Consider the following 25,462-nt stretch of genomic DNA (forward strand, 5'->3'; position numbering starts at 1 on the left):
GATGGGAATGGGATATATCTATAGTAAGTCACCTAACACCATAGACAACCTACTTAGGTTGAGTTAAGCCATAACACAGCATGATACAAACTGGCAACTAGTATAATGAACAGATATCATATAATAGGCAACCCACTTAGGTTGAGTTAAGCCATAACACAGCACAATACAAACCCGCAACTAATATACTGAACATATATCATATAACAAAATAGAGAATACTAAACGTGTGCTCCTTCATTTATGCTACTAAGCTGCTAATAATCACCAGACAAGCAACACTACGGACAATAAAATGTCACTTACTGCTCCCTTCTGACCAAGTAATCTCCGAGTTGAGGGCGCCCGTGCCATTGATGAAGCAGCAGCAGCTGCAGCCACACGTATCCTAGGGAAAAAATGTATGCATTTCAGTACATTTCGTGGAACATAATTTTCATGCAAGTTTATAATTTCTGGAAAGATCTATTGCATGTTACCTTTTATGTACATCAACATACTCATCAGTCTCATCTACGATCTCCTCCTGCATTAATGAAGGAAATTAATGAATATAGGGGATTCCTACACCCTTTCCCATAGCTCACCCAAATAATAGAACTACAGAATGAATGGGTAGATATCATACAGTCTCGGTCAGCAAAGAGGAACTAACCCCTCAAGTTTTGCTTACATGATCATCAACAAAGAGCATCTCATTGATGTGCCAATTCTTCGATATGACACCAAGATAGCCCCTGGACTATTTAGACTTACTATATAACCAAAAGTGGACTGACGAAGTAGCCAGAAAGCTTTGCAAAGCAACATTTGGCCTAAATGTGACATATTGGCTGTATGTTCCATATCTATGACCATGCATTGGCATACATTTCAAGAGACATGGAGTTAATGAATGGGAGCTATATGTTAATTACTTGCAAAAGCTCTTCAAATACATCCTCCAGGGTGATGATTCCAATGACCTCTCCATCTTCAATGACCTCTGACAGGTGGGGCATTCCATTGGTTGCTGCATCATGTTGTTGCCTGTTTATATTGATTGACCTTGGAGAAGCCCTTTCAATGTCAACAACTATGCTTCCTGATTTTTCAACCTGCTTATTTATTAAAGGAACAGTTGATTTGGATTCCCCACCAACAGAATTGTTTTCTTCGAGTTCTTCTCCATCACTTATAGGTGGAGGATTTTTATTTCTCCCTCTAACCTTTACAACGGCAGCCATGTGACTGCTACCTTTCTGAAACTCATTCAGTATGTCATAAAGAGGCATATCTGCAGGAACCCTAGGAACATTCCATTATCATTAAACACTGAGTACAAGTTCAAAGAAGGAAAAGGCAAATTATTCAGTAAGCACACCGTGGAATCCTCCGAATGGAAACAGCACTGACTGGGGTCTCAGTTTCAGCCCGTACCGTCAAGAGACTTTTAACCTGACATCAAACAAATAAATACCGAGAGAGATTAAAAACTCGATTCATTCTCTATAGAAACAACGACACGGGTCTGCAAGATGAGACGGAGAATCTCAAACCCACCAGTAGGAGCCCAATAATGTTTTTTGGATTTCCAGAATAGACAGGAACTCTGCTATGGCCTCGAGCAAGAATTTTTCCAATAGCTTCCCTGAAAGTAAGACATTCAAACATCTCAGGGAAAAAACAATTAAATCCATTATTGCAGCTCTCCTTTTTTATCTCCTACTACTGGACACTTCATGTGGATCTGGAATACCATATAAACACAACAAGCATGGATACAAAGGGAAAAAAACGTTTCTGTTAATAAAAAAAAACAAATGAAACAGATTGAGTTTTATATTTTGTAGTAAAAAAGACAAGAATGCCCCTACGCCTTTTCAAGAGAAGCGTTCTTTTCTTCTTTCTTTTTTGTGAGAAATGGTGTAAGTGGGCTCAAAACTGTGCCAAAGCGCCAGTTCGTTTAAAAAAATGGAAAAAAGAAAGAAAAAAAACACAAAAAACAGACTGGATTAAACACATGTTTTTGGGCTGTTTCTGCCCCCAACCCAAAACACAAACAAACAAACACACACACACAAAAAAAAAAAAAAAAAAAAAAACAAAAAAAAAAAAAGAAAAGAAGAAGAAGAAGAAGAAGAAAGAAACAAGAAACAGGATTGTTACCGTACAACCCTCAAGTGCCAGTTGAAACCAGAAACAGGAACATTACCGTACACAACCCTTGAGTGCCAGTTGTGAAAAGATTAACCTTCCCCTGTCTTGACACACAATCCAACTTTTGCTAAAGAATCTTGCAAGTTAAAACTCCGTCCTTCACATTTGAGCCTTTTCTTTTTGATACATTTTAGCAGAGACCCAACTCTAGTATCACTTTTTGGGTATTATCATTCAAACACAACTCATGTAAGATAGATTTCAACACAGTCTTTTGCACATAGTTTACACATCTTTTTTGGGGAGAATACATACTGTCTAACATTTGTTACAATACTTCAGAATTTCTCAAGACATCACTTGATTTCATAGACAGTGATGAGATGTCTTCAATATATTCTACAATCCCAGAACTTCAAAAAACCTTAAACATATACTGTGAGTAAACCACTAGCAATAACTAATGAATATAAACCGTGAGTTTACTTAACTTTTTAGGTCTGTATGTCCACTTAATTTAAGATATTGCAAGATTTCTACTCTAAACCAAGAAAAAAAGGAATAAAAGGTTTGAGATTGCCAAGGGATTTTCTTGCCACGATATCCTCAGGTTTGAGATTGCTAAGGGATTTTCCTGCCATGATATCCACAATGGCTCAAGTCCCTGATAAAGCTGTCTTAGTGACTGAGTTGACCTCTAAAGACAAAGATAACTCAAACAAGTAAATAAGATTTCAGAAACAACAAATGTATTTAACATTAAAAACCTGATTTTCAATCTAACAACTATAATGGCCTAGTAGCAGAGAAGATGTCTCATTGATACTACTGCAGGTAAGAGAAACTGCAAACCAACAAAAACATCTTTAAGAAACAAATCTCACCAGTCTAGTTTAGAGTTGACATCCAAAGAAAATGTTGATTCAATTGGTGTCATAGCCTCCTCAGCAGTCTGTTAGTAAAACCAATAAAAAGAGTATCAAAGAAGGCAATGTGTCAAAGTTGCTGAAAAATGAACTTTACAGTGAGCAATAGGCCAATGCCAACTCAACTTGCCAATTCATTAAAATAAATGAAAGAGATATCAGCACTACTAGTAATTGCAGAACCACCAGATATTAACTTGGAATAAGGGAGGATACATTTTTTTCCTTTTGAAAGGAGCTACTTTTATATTTTGATGCTCCCAACCCATTCTCTACATACAATCTTCAGATATATTGCTCTTGATAAAATAAAAATAAAACAGCAACCATGTTGATACCTGAATACTGAAATACTCTATATCAAAATGATCAAAGTGGCAGAGAGGAGGATATTATCTTATTTATGAATAATATCTTAACTACTTTTATGCATGAATATTAAAATACCACGTTTATAACTTGTGAGTCTTGGAGAAACAAGGAGAAAGAGAGTTCAATAAGAACAAAAGAAGAAAACAGGGGAGAAGCCAAATCGAGAGTCAGAGACAGTTTGGGAGCCCTACAGTTGTTGGAGATCCAAATAATTTGTGTTTTATTTATAGAGATCTTGAGATTACAACTCAGAGTAAAACATTTAGAAAGGAGTCCTAAAAGGACTCTAAAACCAATGATAATAGGGTCAAGATTTGGCGCCTGCACTCTTGACTCCCTTTTCCGTTTCCAAATTTCCTTTTAACACTCCCCCTTAAGCTGGAGAATAGAAATTAAACATTACCAACTTGTTATAGATATAGTTCACTCTCTCAACTGAAGGTACCTGCGGTAGAATGTGTATCCAAGGGGAAAACATGGCAGAGGCAACAATTGCACTGGAAGTCGGCATAGAAGAAGATACTTCAAGTCTGGTCATCAATTGATGAAGGTGCTGGCACTTGTCAAAGGAAAGAGGAGTTGGAGCACTTGGTTCTTTGGAATTGGCTTGGTGGGCAAATGCTTGATTTCCACTCCGATTGACATTCCTTCCTCCTCCATGGAAATTTGCTAGACAACCATGCAACTTCCAACACTTGCCCTTGGTGACACGATCCCGACCACAATAATCACATTTAACTGGTGTACAGGAAGTATCACTTGTATAGGTCTGGTTGCCTCCTATACCAGCCACCGACACAAATCTTTCTGGCGTTTGAGGGTGCACCATTGCTGTTCGGCGGCTATCTCAGGGTCAACCATAGCATAAGCTTGTTCAAGGGATGGAAAAGGCTCCCATAAGAGGATCTGAGCCCATATATAATTATACTCACTATTCAATCCAGCCAAGAAATAATAAACCCGAAGTTTATCTTCCCACTTCTAATAGATAGCGACATTAGCAGCACATGTTAGAGTAAAGTGCCCATAGAAATCCAGGGTCTGATAATATCCATGAAGAGTAGTATAATACTGAGACAAAGTGAACTCCTTTTGTTGCAGCTGATGGACCTGGTGCCGAATCTCAAAACACTGTGCATCGTTTCCCACCTTTGATTTGATTCTTTGATAACCTTCCAAATCGTGGCAACATCTAGAACAAGGTAGCTCTTAGTGATACTTTGTTCAACGGAATTAAGAAGGAATCTCACAACCAAGCATTTGTCGGTCTCCAACTTGTCTTGTGTTGCACAATGAGAGGATGGCTTGACTGAAGTACCATAAAGGTGGTCCATGAGGCCATAAGCACCAACAGTAAGAGAAACAGATTGAGACCATTGCAAATAATTAGTCCCATTAAGTTTGACGGTGTTCATCTGGAATGGGGAGAAATTATGTTCCCGTGAAACTTGAGTTTCCTCCATTCCAAACATTCTAGAAGAGGCGGAGGTTACTGAATTGGCCATTGAATGGAATCACACAAAAAACTTATCTAAAAAATAAATCACAGCATCATTAGGTAAAAAGGAACCCTAGGCAGAAGAAAAAGTGCTCACCAGCAAGGGCAAAGAGCCATGGGTGAGGGAGAAAGGGTCTTAGAAGGTGAAAAAGAGGCAAGAAAGGAGAGTTGGCCTAAAGGCCTTATAGCAGGGCTACGATAGCTCTAGGGACCCTCGTTAGAGGTAGAGATGGCCCTTGTGGCTATCGTTTGGCTAACGAAAGGGTGGAAGGGTGTTTCGAATAGCCCATGAGGCCTTGTAAGAGGGAGGCAATGGCCCTAAAGGGGGTTAACAGGGGGTGGCAACATCCCTAGAAGTTTTGCAGGAGAGAGGCAAGACTCCTAGGAGTTATCATTGGTCTAAAGGGTGGCTAGCGGTAGTCCTAGAAGGGGAAATTGGGTTCTGGTGAGAGAGGAGAGAGAGGCGAAAGGGAAGAGAAGAGTGGCGGTGCTCAAGATGTTTTTCTTTTAGGGTTTCTCAAATCTGAAGATCAGATCTATGGTTCTGATACCATGTTGAATGATCTAAGAAATCCTGAATTATGTCTAAGTGATATAGCAGACCATTATTTATATTAGTAATATGCAAAGGAGAAAACAAATATTTCCAATGTGGGACTATTACAATAAAACATCCTAACTGATAATTTTATCCTTATGAATAATATTACTGCATGTCTGCATTACAAAAAAATAGAAATTTAGTACGAATATCAATTCAGCAATAAAAAAATATAAATAACATGCAAATTTTTATCTAAGGGCTTAAGAAGAACAAGTCAAATCAAACTTAGTCACTCCACACAACTAGTTAAGAGGAGGGGAGAGTAAGGCATTGCATTCATAGTAATTAAAAAAAAAATTAACAAGATTTTATAAGCTTTATTAATCCAATAAGGGCAAAATACATAAGCACTGTGAATCTCAACCAAGGTATTAAATTTCGTAAAATTTTGGCGAAAACAAAATGGCTAGCAAAAAAAATACAATATAATTTCGCAAAAATCTTGAAATTTTTGGTGAAATTTGAAAATTCCAATGGGTTGTACCATGCAGGGCTTATGGCTATGGATATGGAATTGGTGGAACATACGGTGGTTCATCCGCTAATTCCAGTAGCATGTTTGCTTATGGGTAAGGAGATGGATCAGGTGCATCATTTGTGGACTCCACATTTAGATATTAATGGGGGACAGAATAGAGAAGAGAGAAGGATAAAGAAGAAAGAGGGAAGAAGGAGAAATCTGAGAAGAATCAAGAAGAAGAAAAAAATAGGAGAGAGAGAGAGAGAGACAGAGAGAGGGGGGGGCTGCAAACGCACAAAGCTAAAGCTTCAATTCATATTTTTCTATTCCATCATCAATAAGCTGATTACAAGTGTTTAAATAATAAAAGAGACATACTTCAATACGAAAACAACTATAGTAGGACTCTTGGTAATTTAAATTAACAAAAAAAACTGATCATAGTAGGACTCTTAGGAGCTTAAAATTGACTAAAATTGATCTTAGATATCCCCCTAATTAAAAATATAATTACATAATTATCCCAATAAATAAATAACAAAATCTTAAATTATCTCTAAAACTCCCATGAAAACAGATCCTATTTTATCTCCTTGCAAGCTGGACTTTGGACCCACCAAATTTGAATTTATCTCCATGCAAGCTGGACTTGGGCCCACCAAATACGAAGAATGATCTCCTAGGGTACTGTTCACGTTACTGTAGCATGAGCAGTAACTTCTGGTTTTGGTTGTGCTGCATCAATTTCTCCCTCTCTTAAAAAAAACTCATCCTCGAGTTTTATAGAAAAAATCTATCTCACGATTGGCACCACAAAAAAAGGATTTGATAGGTTGTTGTAGCATTGTTCACAATTACTAAGAAAATAAATTAGGGGCAATAAAGAAAGGATGAAGAGTAGAAAGATCTCAAGGAGGAGAAGAAAACAAGGAAGAGAGAAAAGAAGGTTGAACAAACGATGAGATAAAGAAGAGATCTATTCAGGTTTGGGCTCTGATACCAATTAATGGGCGACGGAATAGAGAAGAAAGAAGGATAAAGAAGAAAGAGGGAAGAAGGAGAAATCTGAGAAGAATCAAGCTTGGAGAAGAGGAAGAGAGAGAAGAACACTTATAAGAAGAAGAAGAAGAAGAAGAAAAGAGGAGAGAGAGAGAGAGAGAGAGAGACAGAGAGAGGGGGGGCTGCTGCAAACGCACAAAGCTAAAGCTTCAATTCATATTTTTCTATTCCCATCATCAATAAGCTGATTACAAGTGTTCAAATTAAAAATCTAATTACATAATTATCCCAATAAATAAATAACAATCTTAAATTATCTCTAAAACTCCCATGAAAACAGATCCTATTTTATCTCCTTGCAAGCTGGACTTTGGACCCACCAAATTTGAATTTATCTCCATGCAAGCTGGACTTGGGCCCACCAAATACGAAGAAAGATCTCCTAGGGTACTATTCACGTTACTGTAGCATGAACAGTAACTTCTGGTTCTGGTTGTGTTGCATCAGATATCCATCAAGACCAAAAGAACTAGTGCCAATTTTGCAACCGGGTCACAGTCAATGATTATACAACACATTCCCTAGGATTGGATGTTGATGATGCTACCAATAGAAGGGTAGTGATGGACTATATAGATAACTTTATCCGTACCATTTCATGGCCTACTTATGTCCAATATTTAGAGGACTCCTCCATGACCCAAGGGATGGAGCCAGCCCGACACATACTTATATATTGAATTCTATTTCTTGTATTTGTTGTTGCATTTGAATGAAAATCTTAGTGTTTTCTTTCATAATATCCTTATCTACATTTGTCAAAACGCACGTTATAGACTTCGCGTTTCACCCACAAACAATCAAGTATGCGCCAATCAAGAACACCACTTAGGTTAGGTTTTAGGCAAAAACAACATTTCAATTGTATTGATTGGCCTCAAATTAGGATGGACAATCAAAACCAGCCCAAAAAAACACAAATAACCCACAGAAACATTGAGTCAAAATAAAATAAAAAAATTCAAAATTTTGCCGAAATTTCAGCAAGATTTCAGTTCATCTTGCCCTTGATCTCAATTCAAACCAAGATCAAATCCTACCTCAAGCACCACAAAATTAAAGTAACAAAACCAGAAATACTGTAACCAGCAGCAAGTAATAGCAAGTAATAGCAAGGCAGAAAAGTAACAACAAAGAAGACAACGAAAATAAGGAGGCAGGGCTATAGGCAGAAAAAGAGGTGGCTGCTGTAGGAGTGTGGGGAATAAAGGAGAAAAGGACAAGAAGAAAAACCAAAGGGATCGCAGAAAAATATTCCTACAGCAAGACTTACAACAGAGGGGAAAGAAACAGAGAATAAGACAGAATTTCTAGGCAAAAAGGGACTGCCATGGGGGTAAGGGGAGCAGTCAAAATGCGGTAAAAAAGGGAGAATAAAGAATCTAAATACAAGGGGGGGGGGAACTCTGTAGTGGGAATATGAGTAGGAGAACTAAAAATAAGGGAGAGAGGGGAGGGGAAATTAACAGCAGAAGTGGGATTGCCGTGAGGTCCTTTAGGAGAAAAGAAGAGCAAGAGAGAAGGAGAAAACCAGAAAAGTAAGGGACAGACAAAGGAGGAAGGGCAAAGAGGGATTTTTTTTTTTTTTTTTATAAGACTCAAAGAAGCAGCAATGGAGGAGATAACATACCTGCCAACGGAGAGGAAGAGGGGGGAGATTTCCGCCAGCGAGAGCGAGGAAGAGAGTTGAGTCGTTCACTTCTTTTTTTCTTTCCAATCTTTCATGATCGACCCTTGCTATTGGTTAGTAAAATAGAGGAAAGCTTTCCTAAAATAACTCTATGAATAAAGGAAAGAAAATACCCAACTAAACAAAATTGCATAACACCAAGATAAAAATTAATAATAATAAATAAAATAAAATAAAAAAGAACTCTCTAAATTACCCTTACAATAAATACTCATACTAATGTAACAAAAAGAAAAGGATGTGGCGTCAACCACAATCCTAAGGGTCCAAATGACACCCTTTCTAGTAGATATATTTTTACACCTTGCCAAACCAAGCTGAAAGGTTCGGTCATCTCTGTCTCTAGTAATAACCAAATGATGAGTGGACGTGTGATGTCCCCATCAGAGTGGCATCACGTTCTGCCCATAATCAGCACTTTCTGTTTCCAATGAAAGATTACTGGATAGTGAAAAGGCAGCGGAGAAGGTCTGGCAGCTTTAAAAGTGGAAGAGAAATTCATAAGGGAGAAGTCCAAGGTGCAGTGGCTTTGGCTTGGTAATGGCTATAATGGCTTCTACCTTGAAGCAGCAAGCATAAACAATATCAAAACTGTTAGGAAGGGCAAAATTGGAAGAAAAGAGAACCATCGTAATGGTAACATAGGCAAATCTGAGTCCTAGATTGTATTAGATTAGGAGTTCTATTCATACTTAAAAATTCTACAATGATTCCTATTAGGAATCCTATTGTAAACAGCTTAGTAAATAAGAGAGTTGTAAAGAGGAGAGCTCATGATTCTCACTTTGAGCCTCCACACCAAGCCTACGACTTATCTTCTTATTTCTCTCTTCTCTCTCTCTAAGATTCACATGGTATCAGAGCCGTAGGTCCTCTATAATACCTTTAGTTCAAAACTTTCGAAGTTCAGAAACATTCCTGTTATCTTGAAAAACCATTGCTGCAAGTTTGAAGGCCTCCTTGGTGTCGATTCATAGGGCAGCAGCACCTAATGCTGCATTCTCTGGACTGAAGATTCTACAAGATAAAGAAGCTCTAAAGCTTCTGTTTTGGATTGAAGAATGGTTGCACAACTTCTAGTTTTTTATCTCTAAAAGGTTAGTACCTCATTCAAATACTTGTTGATTGTTATCTTGAGTTTTTGCTGCTGCAATATTGATCTTTGTAGTATTGATTGAGTGTCTTGCTCATAGCCTTCTGTTTTCTGAGTTGATCTTTGCTTCATCAAAACCTTTTTCTTTGTCGCCTGAAGGAAAACGTAGAAGTTGTGCAACTTCTATCGTTTTTGGGATTTTTAATTTTTTTTGGAGAAGAATGGTTCGGTTGGGATATTTTGAGAAGAATGGATCAGTTCTGCTAAGGGTCTGATTCTGTTGAATTAACTAAAGGTCGTTCTGTGTTTTGTTCAATTTCTAGTTCAATCCCTGATTCTGTTTCCTGATTCAATTCCTGGTTCAATCCCTGATTCTGTTTTCTGTTCAATTCTTGATTCTGTTCCCTAATTCAGATTCTGGTACAGTTGAGGAATATTCCTGATCTTGAGTCAAAAAAAGAAGGGGAAAAAAAGTATTTTCTGTTATTCAGGAATAATTTTTGGTAATGGCAGAAACTTCATCTGGTAGAGGCGACAATACCATGACTGAAATTATTTCAACATCTTCCCATCGATTGACTGAGAAGGAACTGGAGGGCATATCGAATTTTCACCAAGGGGGAGCTATCGTTAGAGTTGTTCTTATTGGACGGGGACAAATAGGTCATTTGACTAAGACTGCACCTAAAGATGATGATACTTGGGCAATTACTGATGCCCGTATACTTGGGAAGATGTTTAATTCTTTGGACGAAAATATTGTTGATTTGGTTACTCATTTTCAAACTGTGAAGGACTTATGGGAGTATTTGATGTGTTGTATTCTAGTTAGAATAATTAGGCTAGAGTCTATGAATTGTCCCAGGAATTTTATCAAGTAGATAGGATAGATAGAGATATTACCCAATATTTTGCAGATTCTAGAAGAATGTATGAAGAACTAAACTCTATTCTATCTTTCTCCTTTAATTTCAAAACTATGGAAAATCAAAGAAAGCAATTAACTGTTATGAGTTTCTTAGGAGGTCATGAAAAGGAGTTAGAGGTGGTTAAAGCACATATTCTGGGTAGTGATCTTGTACCTACTTTAGCTTACACCTTTTTGAGAGTTCTTTGGGTTGCAAGGAAGAGTACCACTAACTTTACAAAAAATTCAGCTTTGGCAACAATTTCCTGCGGCACTTTTGTTGGACAGACCCTTAGCAGACAGAGTACAAGACAAAATCGAGGAAATAATGCTGAAAAAAATCTGAGTTCACACAACTTTACTAATGCCTAACGGTACAAGACAAGTTAAGACTTGTCATCATTGTGGTCGTCCAGACATATTCAATGATTTTGTTGGAAACTCATCAGAAGCCCCCAACCATTCCAAATGCAGCCACTACCTCTTAACCAGCCTCTACAACCACTGAAGTTCAACCTGACGGTAAGACTATAAAGATGATTGAGGAAGATCATACTTGTTTCATTCAGTTCTAGGTCGGTCAACATCAATTCACCACTGTCACACTTGTTCAGACAAGTAATGCTACAGCTTGCCTTTCGATCACATCTCGCCCTAGGATCATTGATTCAAGATTTTCTGATCATATGACCGAGGCTATAGGTATATTTTCCTCTTTTGTTCATCAACCTCTTTGGTTACACTTGTTGATGATTCCCATACCAAAGTTAAAGGAATGGGTATTGTTCAACTCACTCCATCAAATACCCTACCCTCAGTTCTTTACATACCTAATTTGCCTTTTAACTTATTATTTATTCATAAATTTTCTTCCACTAATAACTATTTTATAACACTCTTTCCTGGCTATTGTCTATTTCAGGATCTTATAACGAAGAAGACACTTATAGAGGCCGTATTTCAGGGGGGTTGTATTTGTTTGAGGAGATATCCTCTACTGCTTGTTCTAGTATTTCCATCCCCCATCAAATACACTATTGGTTACGACATCCCTCTTTGGAAAACTTAAAATTAGCAGATAAATGTTTTCATTTTCTTTCTAGTTTGGACTATGATGCTTGTCAATTTGAAAAACTTCATCATGTGAGTTTTCCACCCTCCTTTCTCTTTGGTTCATTCTAATGTGTGGGGACCTTGTCCTATCACTTCTGTTTTAAGTTACAAATACTTTGTTACATTTGTGGACGACTTTTCAAGAGTCACTTGGCTTTATTTGATGAAAAATCGTTCATAATTATTTGACATATTTTGCAATTTTGTTATTGAAATTCATACTCAATTTGCTAAAGAATATTTCCCTGGTGCCCTTGTAAATTTATGGCTTTTAATGGAATTCTTCATCAATCCTCCTATGTTGATACTCCTCAACAAAATGGGGTTGCAAAAAGAAAACTTAAAACACTTATTGGAGGTCTCCCGTTCTCTTTTATTTGAGAAGGTTCCCAAATCCTATTAGGATGATGTTGTTTTGACTGCATGTTATGTTATTAATAGGATGTCTTTGTCTGTATTACAAGGTGGCATCCCTCATTCTCTGTTATTTCCTCCATACTCCTTATTTGCTTTGCCTCCTCGCATATTCGATAGTGTATGTTTCCTTCATGATCATCGCCTTGGAATTTCTAAACTTGATCCTCGTGCTCTTAAGTGTATGTTTGTTGGGTACTCTCGGACCTAAAAGGGACACCGTTGTTATTCTTTTGACTTATGGAAATATTTTGTTGGTGCAATATATCATTTTTTAAGTCCACTCCTTTTTATACTAAGACAGTTAGATTAACTAACCCATGTGATGATCTCTCTATTATTCAAAGTGTTTTTTCACAGGGTACAATTCCTTCACCTCCATCTCCGTTGGCCATCACTAAAGTGTATATGCACAATCCAAGACCACTTGCTCCCCCCTTACACCTGCAGTTTCTACCTCTATATTGACTTCATCTGCCGATCTTGAGGACGTTCTTACCACATTTGACCTTGATATTCTCATTGCCCTTCGGAGAGCTACTCGTTGTTGTGTTCAATATCCCATCTATAATTTCATTTCTTATTCTGCTTTATCCCCTGGTTTTTTGCTGCTTTATCTACTATTAAGATTTATCCTATTCCTAAAAATGTTCTTAAAGCCTTTTCTGATCCTCGGTGGGCCAATGCAATGAAAGAAGAATTATAGGCCTTAGCAGACAATCAGACTTAGGATCTTATTCCTCTACCCTCAAGAAAGATTGCTATTGGTTGTTGGAGGATATTCACTATAAAAGTTAATCCTAATGATTCTTTAACTTGCTTAAAAGCTCGTCTCGTAGCAAAGGGATATGTTCAAGTATGAAGTAGATTATGTAGACACTTTTTTTCCTGTTGCCAAGCTTACATCCACTCGCATTTTGATCTCTCTTGCCGTTACCTACCAATGGTCCTTGTTTCAGTTGGATGTAAAGAATGCATTCCTTCATGGAGATTCGAATAAGGAACTGTATATGGAGCAACCGCCTGGGTTTGTTGCTCAGGGGGAAAAGGGTATGGTTTATCGCCTCCACAAATCATTATATGGTCTTAAGCAATCACCTCAAGCATAGTTTGGATGATTCACTTCTATTGTAATAGAATCTGAGATGACACGCCGTGAGAGTGATCACCCTGTATTCTTTAGAAACTCTGATGTAGGCAGAATCTTTCTCGTGGTTTATGTTGATGATATTGTCATTATAGGAGATGATACTTCAAGAATTGATAGGTTAAAGATCTATTTATAAAAGAAATTTCAAACCAAAGACTTGGCAAGTTAAATATTTTCTAGGAGTTGAAGTCGCCCAATCAACAATCGGCATCTTCTTGTCTCAATGGAAGTATGCACTTGATTTACTCTTTGAAAGAGGAATGTTGGGATCAAAACCCCTAGACACTCCGACGAAAACACAATTTAAAGTTAATGACAAAAGATGGAACCATTCTTGATGATTCAGAGAAGTACAAAAGACTTGTAGGGAATCTGAATTATCTGATTATGACTCGACCTGACATTGCCTTTCCTATCAGTGTTGTGAGTCAATTTTTGCCTGCCCCACAAACAACACATAGGGATGCAATCATTCGAATTCTGAGGTATCTTAAGAAAGCAACAGGACGTGCACTTCTTTACTCTAATCATGGTTAGAGGAATGTTGAAGGATTCTCCTGATCCGACTGGGCTGGATATAGACTATTGTACATTTGTTAGAGGAAATATTGTGTCATTGGAGAGTAAGAAACAAACTGTGGTAGCAAGGTTAGGCAAAAATATGAGTACCATGCTATGGCACATGCCACATATGAGATGGTATGGATAAAACAATTACTCTAAGAGTTAGGATTTGTTGATAACTCACCAATGAAGTTGTGATGCGACAACCAAGTTGCTATCTATAGAATCCAATCCAATCTTTCATCAACATACCAAGCATATTCAAGTTGCTTGTCACTTTGTTTGTGAGAAGTTATAACAAAGCATAATATTCCCCAAACACATGCATACTAGAGAGCAACTAGCAATTTGTTCACCATAGCTTTAGGGAATGCAAGGGTTGAATATATTTGTAACAAGTTGGGCACGAATAATATATATATGCTCCAGCTTGAGGGGGAGTGTTAGGAAGGGCAAAATTGGAAGAAAAGAGAACCATCATGAGTTAGCAGAAGGCACTAACTCATAATGGGATAATGGGAAAATAGGCAAATCTGAGAGTCCTAGATTGCATTAGATTAGGAGCTCTATTCATACTTAAATTCTATGATGATTCCTATTGAGAATCCTATTGTAATCAGCTTATAAATAAGAGAGTTTTAAAGAGGAGAGCTCACAATTCTCACTTTAAGCCTCCACACCAAGCCTACGAGCCATCTTCTTTTTATTTCTCTCTTTTCTCTCTAAAATTCACAGAAACCTTATATTGAAGATAAAAATTCAGCAAGTTGAATCTATTGATGATCAAGCTGAGATAAAAAGGAGGGAAGTGAGTTCTTTTCCAGCCTCTTTAGGAAGAACAAAGTAGCTGGTGGAAGCTGCCCATCAAATCCACTAAAAGGGAGGCTTTCAGGTACACAACAATCTTGGTTGGAAGAGGCCATATGGGAGGAGATAGAGAGGGTTATGTTTGGAATGAAGGTAGTTCTCTGAATAGTCGGTTATGCCTAGATCCATTAATGCTACATTTGCCACTTTGTATCCAAAAGTTGGTGTTGGATTCTATTAGGAGTTCAATTAGAGTTTGTATAGGAGTTAAATTAGAGTTTGTATTCATGTAAAATTCTATTCCTTGTAATAGTATACTTTCCACTTAATTATAAATAGAGGGATTGAGATCATTGATCAATAAGCCATTATACCAATATCGTGTTTCTCAACATGGCATCAGAGCCTAAGTTCGATTAGGGAAGGGAAGAGAAAGAAAAAAATTCTCGCTGAGGAAGACCTACCTCCATTGCCGAGACATCTCTCCAAATCCCATCGCCTCTGCTTCCGATTAGGGTTGAAACGGAGCCGTGCGAGTTCAAATCGTTCGTTGTTGAGTTTGTGAGTTACAACGAGCATCTTCGACTCTGCTGCTTTCGGTGATTTGAGAAAGTTTTTCAGATTCGTTGTTGAGTTCGTGAGTTACAACGAGCATCTTCGACTTTGCTTTCGGTGATTTGAGAAATTTTTTCAAATTCCATCTTCTTCAACAAGAAGGGGAAAAAAACTGCAACTTCCGCCATCACGCCTAAATTGCAACTTCCGCCATCAGACTCTGCTTCCATCGCCTCACTCGACTCGCCTACTTCCATCGCCATCACATCGCCAACTTCCATCCCCTCGACTTCCGTTGCCAAGTTGCCTATGCGCATACTTTCATGCCCAAACGCCATCGTTTTTCATATCTCTCCTCATGAAATAGACCAGAACCAGACCAGATTTTGTCTCTGGTTCTATTAGCCAAAAAACCAGTAGACCAGACCAGACCATCCCCATCCTTTGACCAAACCATATTTTGATGTCCCAAGGGTTGGTTTATTTGTAGTTTCTTTCATAATTTTTTGCACTTTTATAAAAATATAGAAAAATAAAAATAAAAAATAAAAATAAAATAAGTATTCCTTATATGTATTTTTGAATTGTTTGGGTTGTTCAACTATTGCATTCTGCGACGTTCTATTACTTCGAAAGGGTGAAGACAGAAGAACAACAAACAATTTTGTTAACATGACAACTATTGATAGTACTCCTGCTCCCACTGGCTCCGAACATTACCCCACTCTTCATTCTCTTTCGGTGAGATTTGATGGAACAAATTATGTGATCTGGTCTCGCTCTGCTTACCTGACTATTGCTGGAAGAGGACTAGATGGACACATTACGGGCACAACTATCAAACCTACTACCGTAGGTGTTTTACAGGATAAATAGATATCAAATGACTCTTTTATTATGTCATTTCTTTTGAATTCCATGCATCCAAATATTGCCCAGGGTTACCTATTACTTGATACTACAGCCCAAATCTGGAAGGCTACTACTGAAAACTATGGACAGTTGGGGAATGATGCACAGGTTTATGAGTTACGAAAGAAGCTTCATGAGACTACCCAAAAGGAACTGACTGTGGCCCACTATTATGCTGAGTTGCGCTCTCTTTGGCAGGAGTTGGATCATTATGGGGATTATCATCCCACTAACCCAGATGATGTGACTACTTATAAGAAGCACATTGATAAGATTCGGGTATATGACTTCTTAGCAAGTTTGAATGTGGAGTACGATCATATAAGAGTGCAAGTCTTAAGTCGTTCTTTCCTACACTAAAACAGTCTTATGCTCTTGTTCAGTGTGAGGAAAGTCGTGGATTAGCCATGCTTCATACTCCTATTATGGAGAAATCAGCCTTACAGTCCGTTCGCACTAAATTTGATCCGGCTAAGGAGATTGTCAAGTGTGAGCATTGTCACAAACCATATCATACCAAGGAAAATTGTTGGAAACTGCATGGGAAGCCTGCTGATTTTGAGCAAAAACGAGCACAAAGAAAGGGAAAACCAAAGGCTAATCTCTCTGAGACAGTTTCCACCACACCCTCTACAGACGTTGGTTTTTCACAAGAGGAGTTCGTTACTTTGCGACGTATTCTACAGTCTTCTACTGCCAGTACAGCCTCGAACACTGCTTCCTCTACTACCCATATCAACTCCTACCTTGCTACATCAGGTAAAACTTTTACAGGCTTTCAAGCTTCTTCAGTTTCTACTCCTTGGATCATTGATACAGGAGCCACAGATCATATGACAGTTTTATCCACCTCTTTCTTACAATATTCTCCAACTTCTGGAAAGGATAAAGTTCGAATTGCTGATGGCTCCTATTCTTCCATTGTTGGAAAAGGGACCATTCAGCATTCTCCATCACTTTCTTTGTCTAAAGTTTTAAATGTTTCCTCTTTCTCTACTAACTTACTCTCTATCAATAGTCTTACACATAACTTGAATTGTAAAGTGATTTTTTCCCCATCTGTGTCTTCCAGGATCTAGTCACGGGGAAGGAGATTGGACATGGTAAACTAGACAATGGACTTTATTTGCTCGAGCCGATTGGAGAATCTGCATATGCTTTGACTACATCTTCTAATCCGGTCCATTCGATAATATTAGACCTTCATCAGTGGCACCGTATGCTGGGTCACCCCCCTCTAGGAACTCTTAAGAAAATATTTCCTGATTTGGTTTCTTCTTGTAATGAGGATAATTTTTTTTGTGAAGCCTACATTTTTGCAAACAGACTCATTCTACTTATTTACCTTCTCTTCATAATAGAAAACCTATTCCTTTTATGCTAATTCATACTGATGTGTGGGGTCCCTGCCGACGTGTGTATATTAATGGCCATAGGTACTTTGTTACTTTTATTGATTCTCACTCTCGTTCTACATGGATTTATCTTTTTAAACAAAAAAATGAGGTTTTCCGATGTTTTCGTGATTTTCATAATATGATTAAAACTCAATTCAATGCCACTGTGAAGATTCTTCGCAGTGACAATGGCACAGAGTATATTATGGTGAATTTCAAAGACATCTCTCTGACTCTGGCATAATACATCAGACCACTTGTGTTGATACGGCTGCCCAAAATGGGGTTGCCGAAAGGAAGAATCAGCATCTCTTAGAGATAGCCCGTTCCATTATGATTGCTATGAATGTACCTGACCAATACTGGAGTGATGCTATACTCACTGCTTCTTACCTTATGAATAGGATGCCCAGTAGGATACTTGGTTTTAAATGTCCTAATGAGATTCTTCAAGGAGCCTCTTCTTTTGTTATTCCCCCAAAGGTTTTTGGATGCGTGTGTTATGCCAGAATCACAGCCCACCAGAGTAAGCTGGCTCACCACGGCCTATGCTATATATTTTTGGGGTATTCTGCTACTCAAAAAGGGTACAAATGTTATCATCCTCCTTCCAGGAAAACCATTGTATCCATGGATGTAATTCCTCATGAGTTTTGCCGTTACTATACACCTCTCCAGGGGGAGAGTCCTAGAGGAAAGGTGTTCTTTCCGACTCTAGATCTTCCTATCACACATTCACACACCAACACAACTTAAGAGTCCCAAAAGAGTTTCCTGACCAGGGGGAGACTTCGGCCAGTATACCTGAGGACTCTAATCCTCCCCCTTCGATTTCTGAACCATGTGAAGAACCTAGCCAGGGGGAGACCACTCCTGTGAGACACTGTTGGGGTCTTTCAAAACCAGATTGACCATAATAAGGAGGTATAGACTTATCAGAGGAAGAAATAAATCAGCTAAAGCAGGTGGAGAAAGGTGATACGTTACCACTTCAGTCTCCTACTCCGAATCAGATTCTACCTGTTCCCCTTAAGGTATCTTCTTCTGATCTTCCTATTGGTGTTAGAAAAGGGGTCAGATCTTGTACTCAACATCCCATAGCTAAATATGTTTCTTATAACTCTTTGTCTGACTCCTACCATGCTTTTATATCCTCTTTGTCATCTGTATCTGTTCCTAAAAGTTGCCAAGAAGCCCATGCTGATAAAAGATGGAAGGCAGCTATGGTAGAGGAAATGCAGGCAATGAAGAAAAATGACACTTGGGAGCTAGTTACACTTCCTCCAGGAAAAACCCCAGTGGGCTGCAAATGGGTATTGTGGTTAAACAAAATATGGATGGATCAGTCAACAAGTTGAAAGCTAGACTAGTTGCAAAGGGGTTTACCCAAACCTATGGGATTGATTATCAGGAGACCTTTGACCTTGTTGCGAAACTAAACACTGTTAGAGTTCTGTTGTCTGTAGTTGTGAACAAAGACTGGAACTTGCACCAACTAGACGTAAAGAATGCCTTCTTACATGGGGAGTTAGCAAAAGAGGTCTATATGGAAATCTCACATGGTTTCTCCGATGACAATACAACAGGGAAAGTTTGTCGGTTGAAGATGTCAATTTATGGGTTAAAACAATCTCCTAGATGCTGGTTTGGACGCCTCCTGAAGGCAATGACTTCTATTGGGTACAAGCAAAACGATGCTAATCATACACTATTTGTCAAGAAGTCAGGTACTAACATCACACTTCTCATTGTCTATGTAGACGATATTGTCATCACAAGGAATGATGGTGTAGAAATTCAAAAGTTGAAGGACTTTCTTGGTAGAGAGTTTGAAATTAAAGATCTAGGGAAGTCATAGTATTTCTTAAGGATTGAGGTGGCTCGATCAAAGAAAGGTATATTCCTATCCCAAAGAAAGTATGTCCTAGATCTATTATCAAAAGTGGGAATGTTGGGGTGTAAAGCAATTGATACCCCTATTGAAGCTAGAGCTAAACTTAAAGAAAAAGAGGGAGAACCAATGGACAAAGGAAGATACCAAAGGCTGGTAGGGAAGCTTATTTACTTGTCCCACACCAGGCCAGACATCGCTTATGCTATAGGTATAGTGAGCCTATTTAGCTCATATGAAGGTTGTTATCAGAATACTACAATATTTGAAGGGAACTCTTGGAAAAGGAATACTTGTGTCACCCACTGATAATCTAAAAGTAAAAGCATACACTGATGCAGACTGGGCTGGATCTCCAGACAGGAAGTCAATTTCAGTTACTGTACCTTTGTTGGAGGTAATCTAGTTACTTGGAGAAGTAAGAAACAGAATGTGGTAGCTTTATCTAGTACCGAACCTTAATATAGAGCTATGGTTCATGGAGTTTGTGAGCTACTATGGTTGAAAGGCTGGCTGCAAGATATTGGAGTCCAAGTTCCAAACCCTATGATGTTATATCGTGACAACAAGGCTGCTATTAGTATTGCTAATAATCCGGTGCAACATGATCGAACTAAGCACATTAAAATTGACGGGTTTTTTGTCAAAGGAAAGTTGGAACAAGGGCTTATTTGCATGCCTTTTGTAAGATTTGGAGACCAAGTAGCAGATGTTTTCGCTAAGGGTTTGAAAGAAAGAGATTTCCTTCCTATTGTAGGCAAGTTGGGCATGACTAATATCTATGCCTCAACTTGAGGGGGAGTGTTGGATTCTATTAGGAGTTCAATTAGAGTTTGTATTCATGTAAAATTCTATTCCTTGTAATAGTATACTTTTCACTTAATTATAAATAGAAAGCTTAAGATCATTGATCAATAAGCCATTCTACCAATATCGTGTTTCTCAACAGTTGGAGAGGTGGGCACCTTTTGTCGTGTATAGACCTCTATTGCTTTATGCAATCTGATATATAAAATCATCACAAAAATTTTGACTAATAGGCTTCAGTAGGTGGAAGGAGACTTGGAAAGCAAAAACTAGTATGCTTTTATAAAAGGAAGATCAATTGTGGACAACATTCTTGTTTGCCAAGACATTGTGAGGAGGATTGAACAAAAAGCAGCATCCCATCAGCTGTCTTGAAGATATATCAGCATAAAGCCTATGATTCTCTAAGTAGGAGGTTTTTGTTTGAAGTTATGGAGAGATTGGGGTTCCCTGATAATTTCTTTATGTAGGTGAAAACATGTATAATGACACCTATATTCTCCACTCTTATCAATGGAAGTCCTACATGCTATTTTCCTGGAGGAAGGGGTATAGGGGAAGGGACTTCTCTATAGTCTACTTGTTCACTTTAGCCATTGAGGCTTTTTTTAGGTATTATAAGGAAGTTTGATATAGAAGGTCAGATCAAATTACTACCTAGATGCAAGGGAACCATGAACCTCACTTGATGTTAGCGGATGACTAGTTGATCTTTGTGAGGAAAAATCGAGACTCAATCATGGCCAACATAGGGGCTCTAATTGAGTTTGCTACCTTCTCCAGTTTGCATCCCAATAGGACTAAGTACTCTGTTATCATAGGGCTTACCTAGAATAACAAACTACCACTTGGAGTTAATGGGTCTTTCAAAAACCAAGTTGCCTATTAGGTATTTTGGTGTACCTTTGTTTGAGGTAAACTTTCTAGTGGAGACTGCACAACCATCATTGGCATGCCGTGGAGGTTAGAGGGATGGAAGGCGAGGCTGCCTGCTGTTAACCGTTTCTAGGGGCTGCATAGGGCCAATGGTTCCCCAAAACCTATGGCCCCTAATTAATCAAGGGGATTTTTGGTCATTTTTGAAATTTCCGTGGGGTTAGGTAGGGTGCCAATGAATCCAGAAAAGTGTCAAGACCCTACATCTGTGTTTATTTTCTCATTTGAGACATTATATAGTGTTTTATTGAAGAGTCCTTGTCTAGGTGTGATTCCTAGTTTGTATTGGAATCCCTTAATGATAGTCTACTTTTGTTAGAACTCCATATCTACTCTTAGAATCCAAATTGGATCTCTAGAGTAAAATGATAGAGTCCTTGTTTATGTGAGAGTCATTAATAAGTTAGTCATACTTAGATTTAGGGTTCTAATTTAAAGTCCAATAGGTTTCCTAGTTTGAGTCCTAGTTTGTTTCTTTTTGAGGCTATAAATAAAGCCTCCATTCCCTACAACTGACAAGTTGAATTGATTAATAAAATACTGATTGAGAGTTTGGAGGAAGAGAAGTCATGGGTTTCCTTTGGGGAGGCCTGCGGCAGCCTTAAAGTGGTACTTTCAGCCATTGTCTTCAAGCTCCAACAAATTTCAGCAATCATTCAACAACTCCAGAAGCCATTAGCAATCTCCAAGTATGCAAACATCATCCCATCCCCTCCTTAACCCTCTCCCCCATCTCCTAACCTACCCTCAAGCTCCCCCACCCCTTCTTCCTGTGACAGTAGCATATCCTCTCCCCCTTCAGCCCTAGATTCCCTAAACCTCTTACCCCATCACTTCTCCTATCGGATCGCACCCTTCCCTTCCTCTTATCCCTATTTTTAGTTTCATCAAAAGGCTCATCCATTAGGTTTCAAATTTTTTGTAATTGATCTTCAACCTCTAGAAACCCTAGATACTAGTCTTACTAGAAACCCTATCAGTCCCGAATTCCCCAACCAAACTTCAAACCCCCTTTAGGATTACGATATCCCACTCCTATTCTACCACTCCCTAACCCTATTTGACTTTCCTAAGAGTCCTAGCCCATGTAGGATACTTCAAATTAAGCCAAAACCCATCAGGATCAACCTGAAATTATAAGACATTAACAACAGCCCCTTCCCTGTTCAACTGAACCCTGAGACCTTAATCCTACACCCTAACTTCAATTTTCAGATCTGGAATTACATTACAGCAGCAGCCAAAACCTTAGAACCCTCTGATTCAGCCTTAAAACCCGTTAAACCTAAACCTAAACTCAATACCAGACCTGAAACTACAGTTACAGCATAATATTAAACCTAAAAACCAAGTTCCTTTCATCCTAAGCCTGGCCGAAACCTTCTAGCCATAACCCTAACATTTGCAAACCCTAATTCCTTCAAGAATCCTTCAATTAAAGGCACCTACAGCCCTAGAAGGTTGCTGGTTCCCTGAGAGAGGATCCTGGAGTGAGTCCAATTCTACGGCAACAATCCAACAAGCTAAACCTTAGAACCTGGTTCACATCACCGCTCTCTTATGCAGGAAGGCTGCAACTACTATCATCAGACTTACATGGATGCTACATCTATAGATCTGGAATTTTTTCCCGTCGGTGAACATGGTAACAAAGCTGGAGCCCATCTTTCCAAACTTCCTGTGGACTGGCCCTTCACAGGAAAGGAAAGCATCTTTTGGCTTGGGAGGCACTATGACCAAAGCAGGAGGGAGAGCTAGGGATTCACCGCATCAAAGAAATGAATATAGCAGCAACCTTTAGGCAGATATGGTGGATTGCTTCAGAAAAAAGACAGCATTTGGGTCCATTAGGTGTATGGTGACTATCTTAAATAGGATTCCATTTGAACAAATGCAACCTACCCAGGATTGCTCATAGGTTTGGAGGAGGGTGCTGAAATACAAAGATAAGACATAACCCTTGCCCCTTGGTCCATAGTCTCAATAAATGGAAAGAGGACTTGAATGTGGCTGGATAAATGACATCCTAGTGGTGCATTGCTTAACAGATATGGGAACGTAATCAGATTTGATGTAGGCTCTAAAAAAATGGAGTCGGTGGAAAACTTCCTCACTAACAATGAGTGGAGAAATTGCACAAGGCGATTGGCTAATCTAAGAGTTTATGGAGGGAATTATATTTAGTGGAGAGGCTCCATCAGAAAAAATCTGACTTAGTGGTGTGGAAGAAGAAAGCTACAGGTACTTTCACTACCACGTCAGCTTGGGAACTCATCTGACAAAGAGCACAGGAGAGTGACCGGTGGAGAGCAGTGTGATTTGCAGATAATATTTCTAACACTCCTTTACAGCTTGGAGGAGTTTTAGGGATGCCCTACCTACTAAAGAGAATTTGGCCAGAAGGAAAGTCCTTGTGCAACAGAACTATTGTTTATGTTGGGTAGGAGGAGAACAGAAAGCAAGGATCATCTCTTTTTCAACTGTACTTTTAGTACCTTGGTATGGAGCTGCATCTTCATTAAGCTTACAAGTACTAGAAGGGCAATGCTACAGATACATATGGCAGACCTTTGGGTAACAAATGTGGTCAGCCCAAAGAAGAAAATTGGAGTGGTAGCAAGGCCAGTTTTTTGTGCAACAATTCAGCATCTTGGGACTGAAAGGAATCACCGGGTATTCAGAAATAAAGCTAGAACAAAGGACAAGTGGTGGCAGCCATAGATGGGGATGTATGCTTAAGTTTGGGGCTATTCATTTTGCTTGGGAAAGAAATGTTCAGGCTAGTTATATTGCTGATAAATGGAATATTCAAGTTTAAAGGAGCATCAAAGTGCCTAAAGCGTCTTCTTGGATCAAGCCTCCTTCCGCATAAGATAGTGTTGCATTGTGATGGAGCTCTCACTAAATCCACAGCCACCTTTGGAAGAGTAGTCAGATAAGCAACTTGAAGACCTCTAATAGCTTTTGCAGGAAATGGGTAAGAGCTGGCGGTCTTATCAACGGAAATGCAAGCCATTTTGAGAGCTTTGCCAATCTGTCTTCAACAGGGGTTCAGAAGTATGTCTGTTAGATGATCAAAAGTTGCAACAGATATAATCAATGACTTGGGGGCTGTTGAAATTGCAGGGCTATATGAAAGGAAAAATTCTGCAGCTGTAGCATTGCTACATGACAAGGAACTTCAGCATGTTTGGACAGAACATAACCAACCAGCAGACTACATGGCAGGAATATAGACAGGACCAACTCATTTGCAATGGGAACCTCATGAGTTCTCTGGAAAGCTTGAGGAGTTAATTAAGAAAGATGCAGAAGCATTTATTTATTAGACGATAATTGGGCTTGTTTTCCTACTCTGGATACCGGTCAGGAGGGTATACCTTCCGTGATAGGATTTTCCTCCCTCCCACTTTTAGGGGGTTCTAGGAGAATGCCTGAAGTGTAAGTTGTTCATTAACACAAAGTATTTACCAAAAGAAAAAGTATCCATAGGGATAAGGGAGACTTTCCAGCCAGGTTTCCACAAGTTTTGGTGTGGGTTGGAGCAACTTATATAGGGTAGAGGTTAAAACCAAAGAAATATGGTCAAAACCTGTGAAATACAATAGAAACCATGTATTGTTTAGTGTATCAGCTTACCTAGTTTTGAATATCTAGGTAACCGAGATCTGGAACCATGTTTGCAAGGCACAAACAATTCAAGTAATAATAGAAATCTAGTGCAGAAAAACTGCAGAAGAGAGAAAGAATCGAAATGAATAAATAGAGATACACCTTAAACATACTAATAAAATGCTAAGATCACAAATTCTACCAAGCCACAAAAATGGCCTCGAGAAGCAAAAGGAATAAAATGTCATAATTGATTGCCAACTCCACAGCATACATTGACTACATAGAAACATAGTGCTCAACAGATTGACTGGATAAATGAATTACACAAAAATGACAGTACTGAAACACAAAACGAAAGCTGAATGAAACCACTGGCATGCTCAGTCTCAGGAAGATGTACCTTTTCTGTCAAATCTAGAGCACCACTAATAATAGTTGTCTCGTCATGAGTCAGTTCACCACCCTTACCTGCCTATAATGGGGAAAGAAACAATTAAACCGATAAAGATTAAAGGATCTTCAGACATATTTCAACGTTGCTGAAATTTCTTGA

At 38.7% G+C, this 25,462-nt stretch overlaps 1 protein-coding gene across 2 annotated transcripts in view; it reads right to left on the bottom strand.

Moving 5' to 3' along the window:
• Positions 1 to 14: 14 nt before the first annotated feature.
• LOC149028675 (DUF21 domain-containing protein At4g14240-like) overlaps positions 15 to 25,462 on the bottom strand; it is a 40,918-nt gene continuing 15,470 nt past the window's right edge. Inside the window, exons 6-12 of one of the 2 annotated variants that reach the window (XM_089138661.1) lie at positions 25,310 to 25,381; positions 3,024 to 3,091; positions 1,543 to 1,630; positions 1,364 to 1,437; positions 918 to 1,287; positions 480 to 526; positions 15 to 388 (exon numbers count right to left, since the gene is read on the bottom strand). In XM_089138661.1, coding sequence (XP_088994787.1) covers positions 265 to 388; positions 480 to 526; positions 918 to 1,287; positions 1,364 to 1,437; positions 1,543 to 1,630; positions 3,024 to 3,091; positions 25,310 to 25,381 — 843 coding nt within the window. In that variant the 3' untranslated portion in view covers positions 15 to 264. The remainder of the gene's footprint in view (positions 389 to 479; positions 527 to 917; positions 1,288 to 1,363; positions 1,438 to 1,542; positions 1,631 to 3,023; positions 3,092 to 25,309; positions 25,382 to 25,462) is intronic. The other variant, XM_089138655.1, reaches the window with a different exon arrangement.

This window comes from Hakea prostrata, chromosome 1, assembly GCF_041222555.1.
Source record: "Hakea prostrata isolate BN-2017 chromosome 1, UWA_Hpros_2, whole genome shotgun sequence".
In the NCBI taxonomy this organism is placed as follows: domain Eukaryota; kingdom Viridiplantae; phylum Streptophyta; class Magnoliopsida; order Proteales; family Proteaceae; genus Hakea; species Hakea prostrata.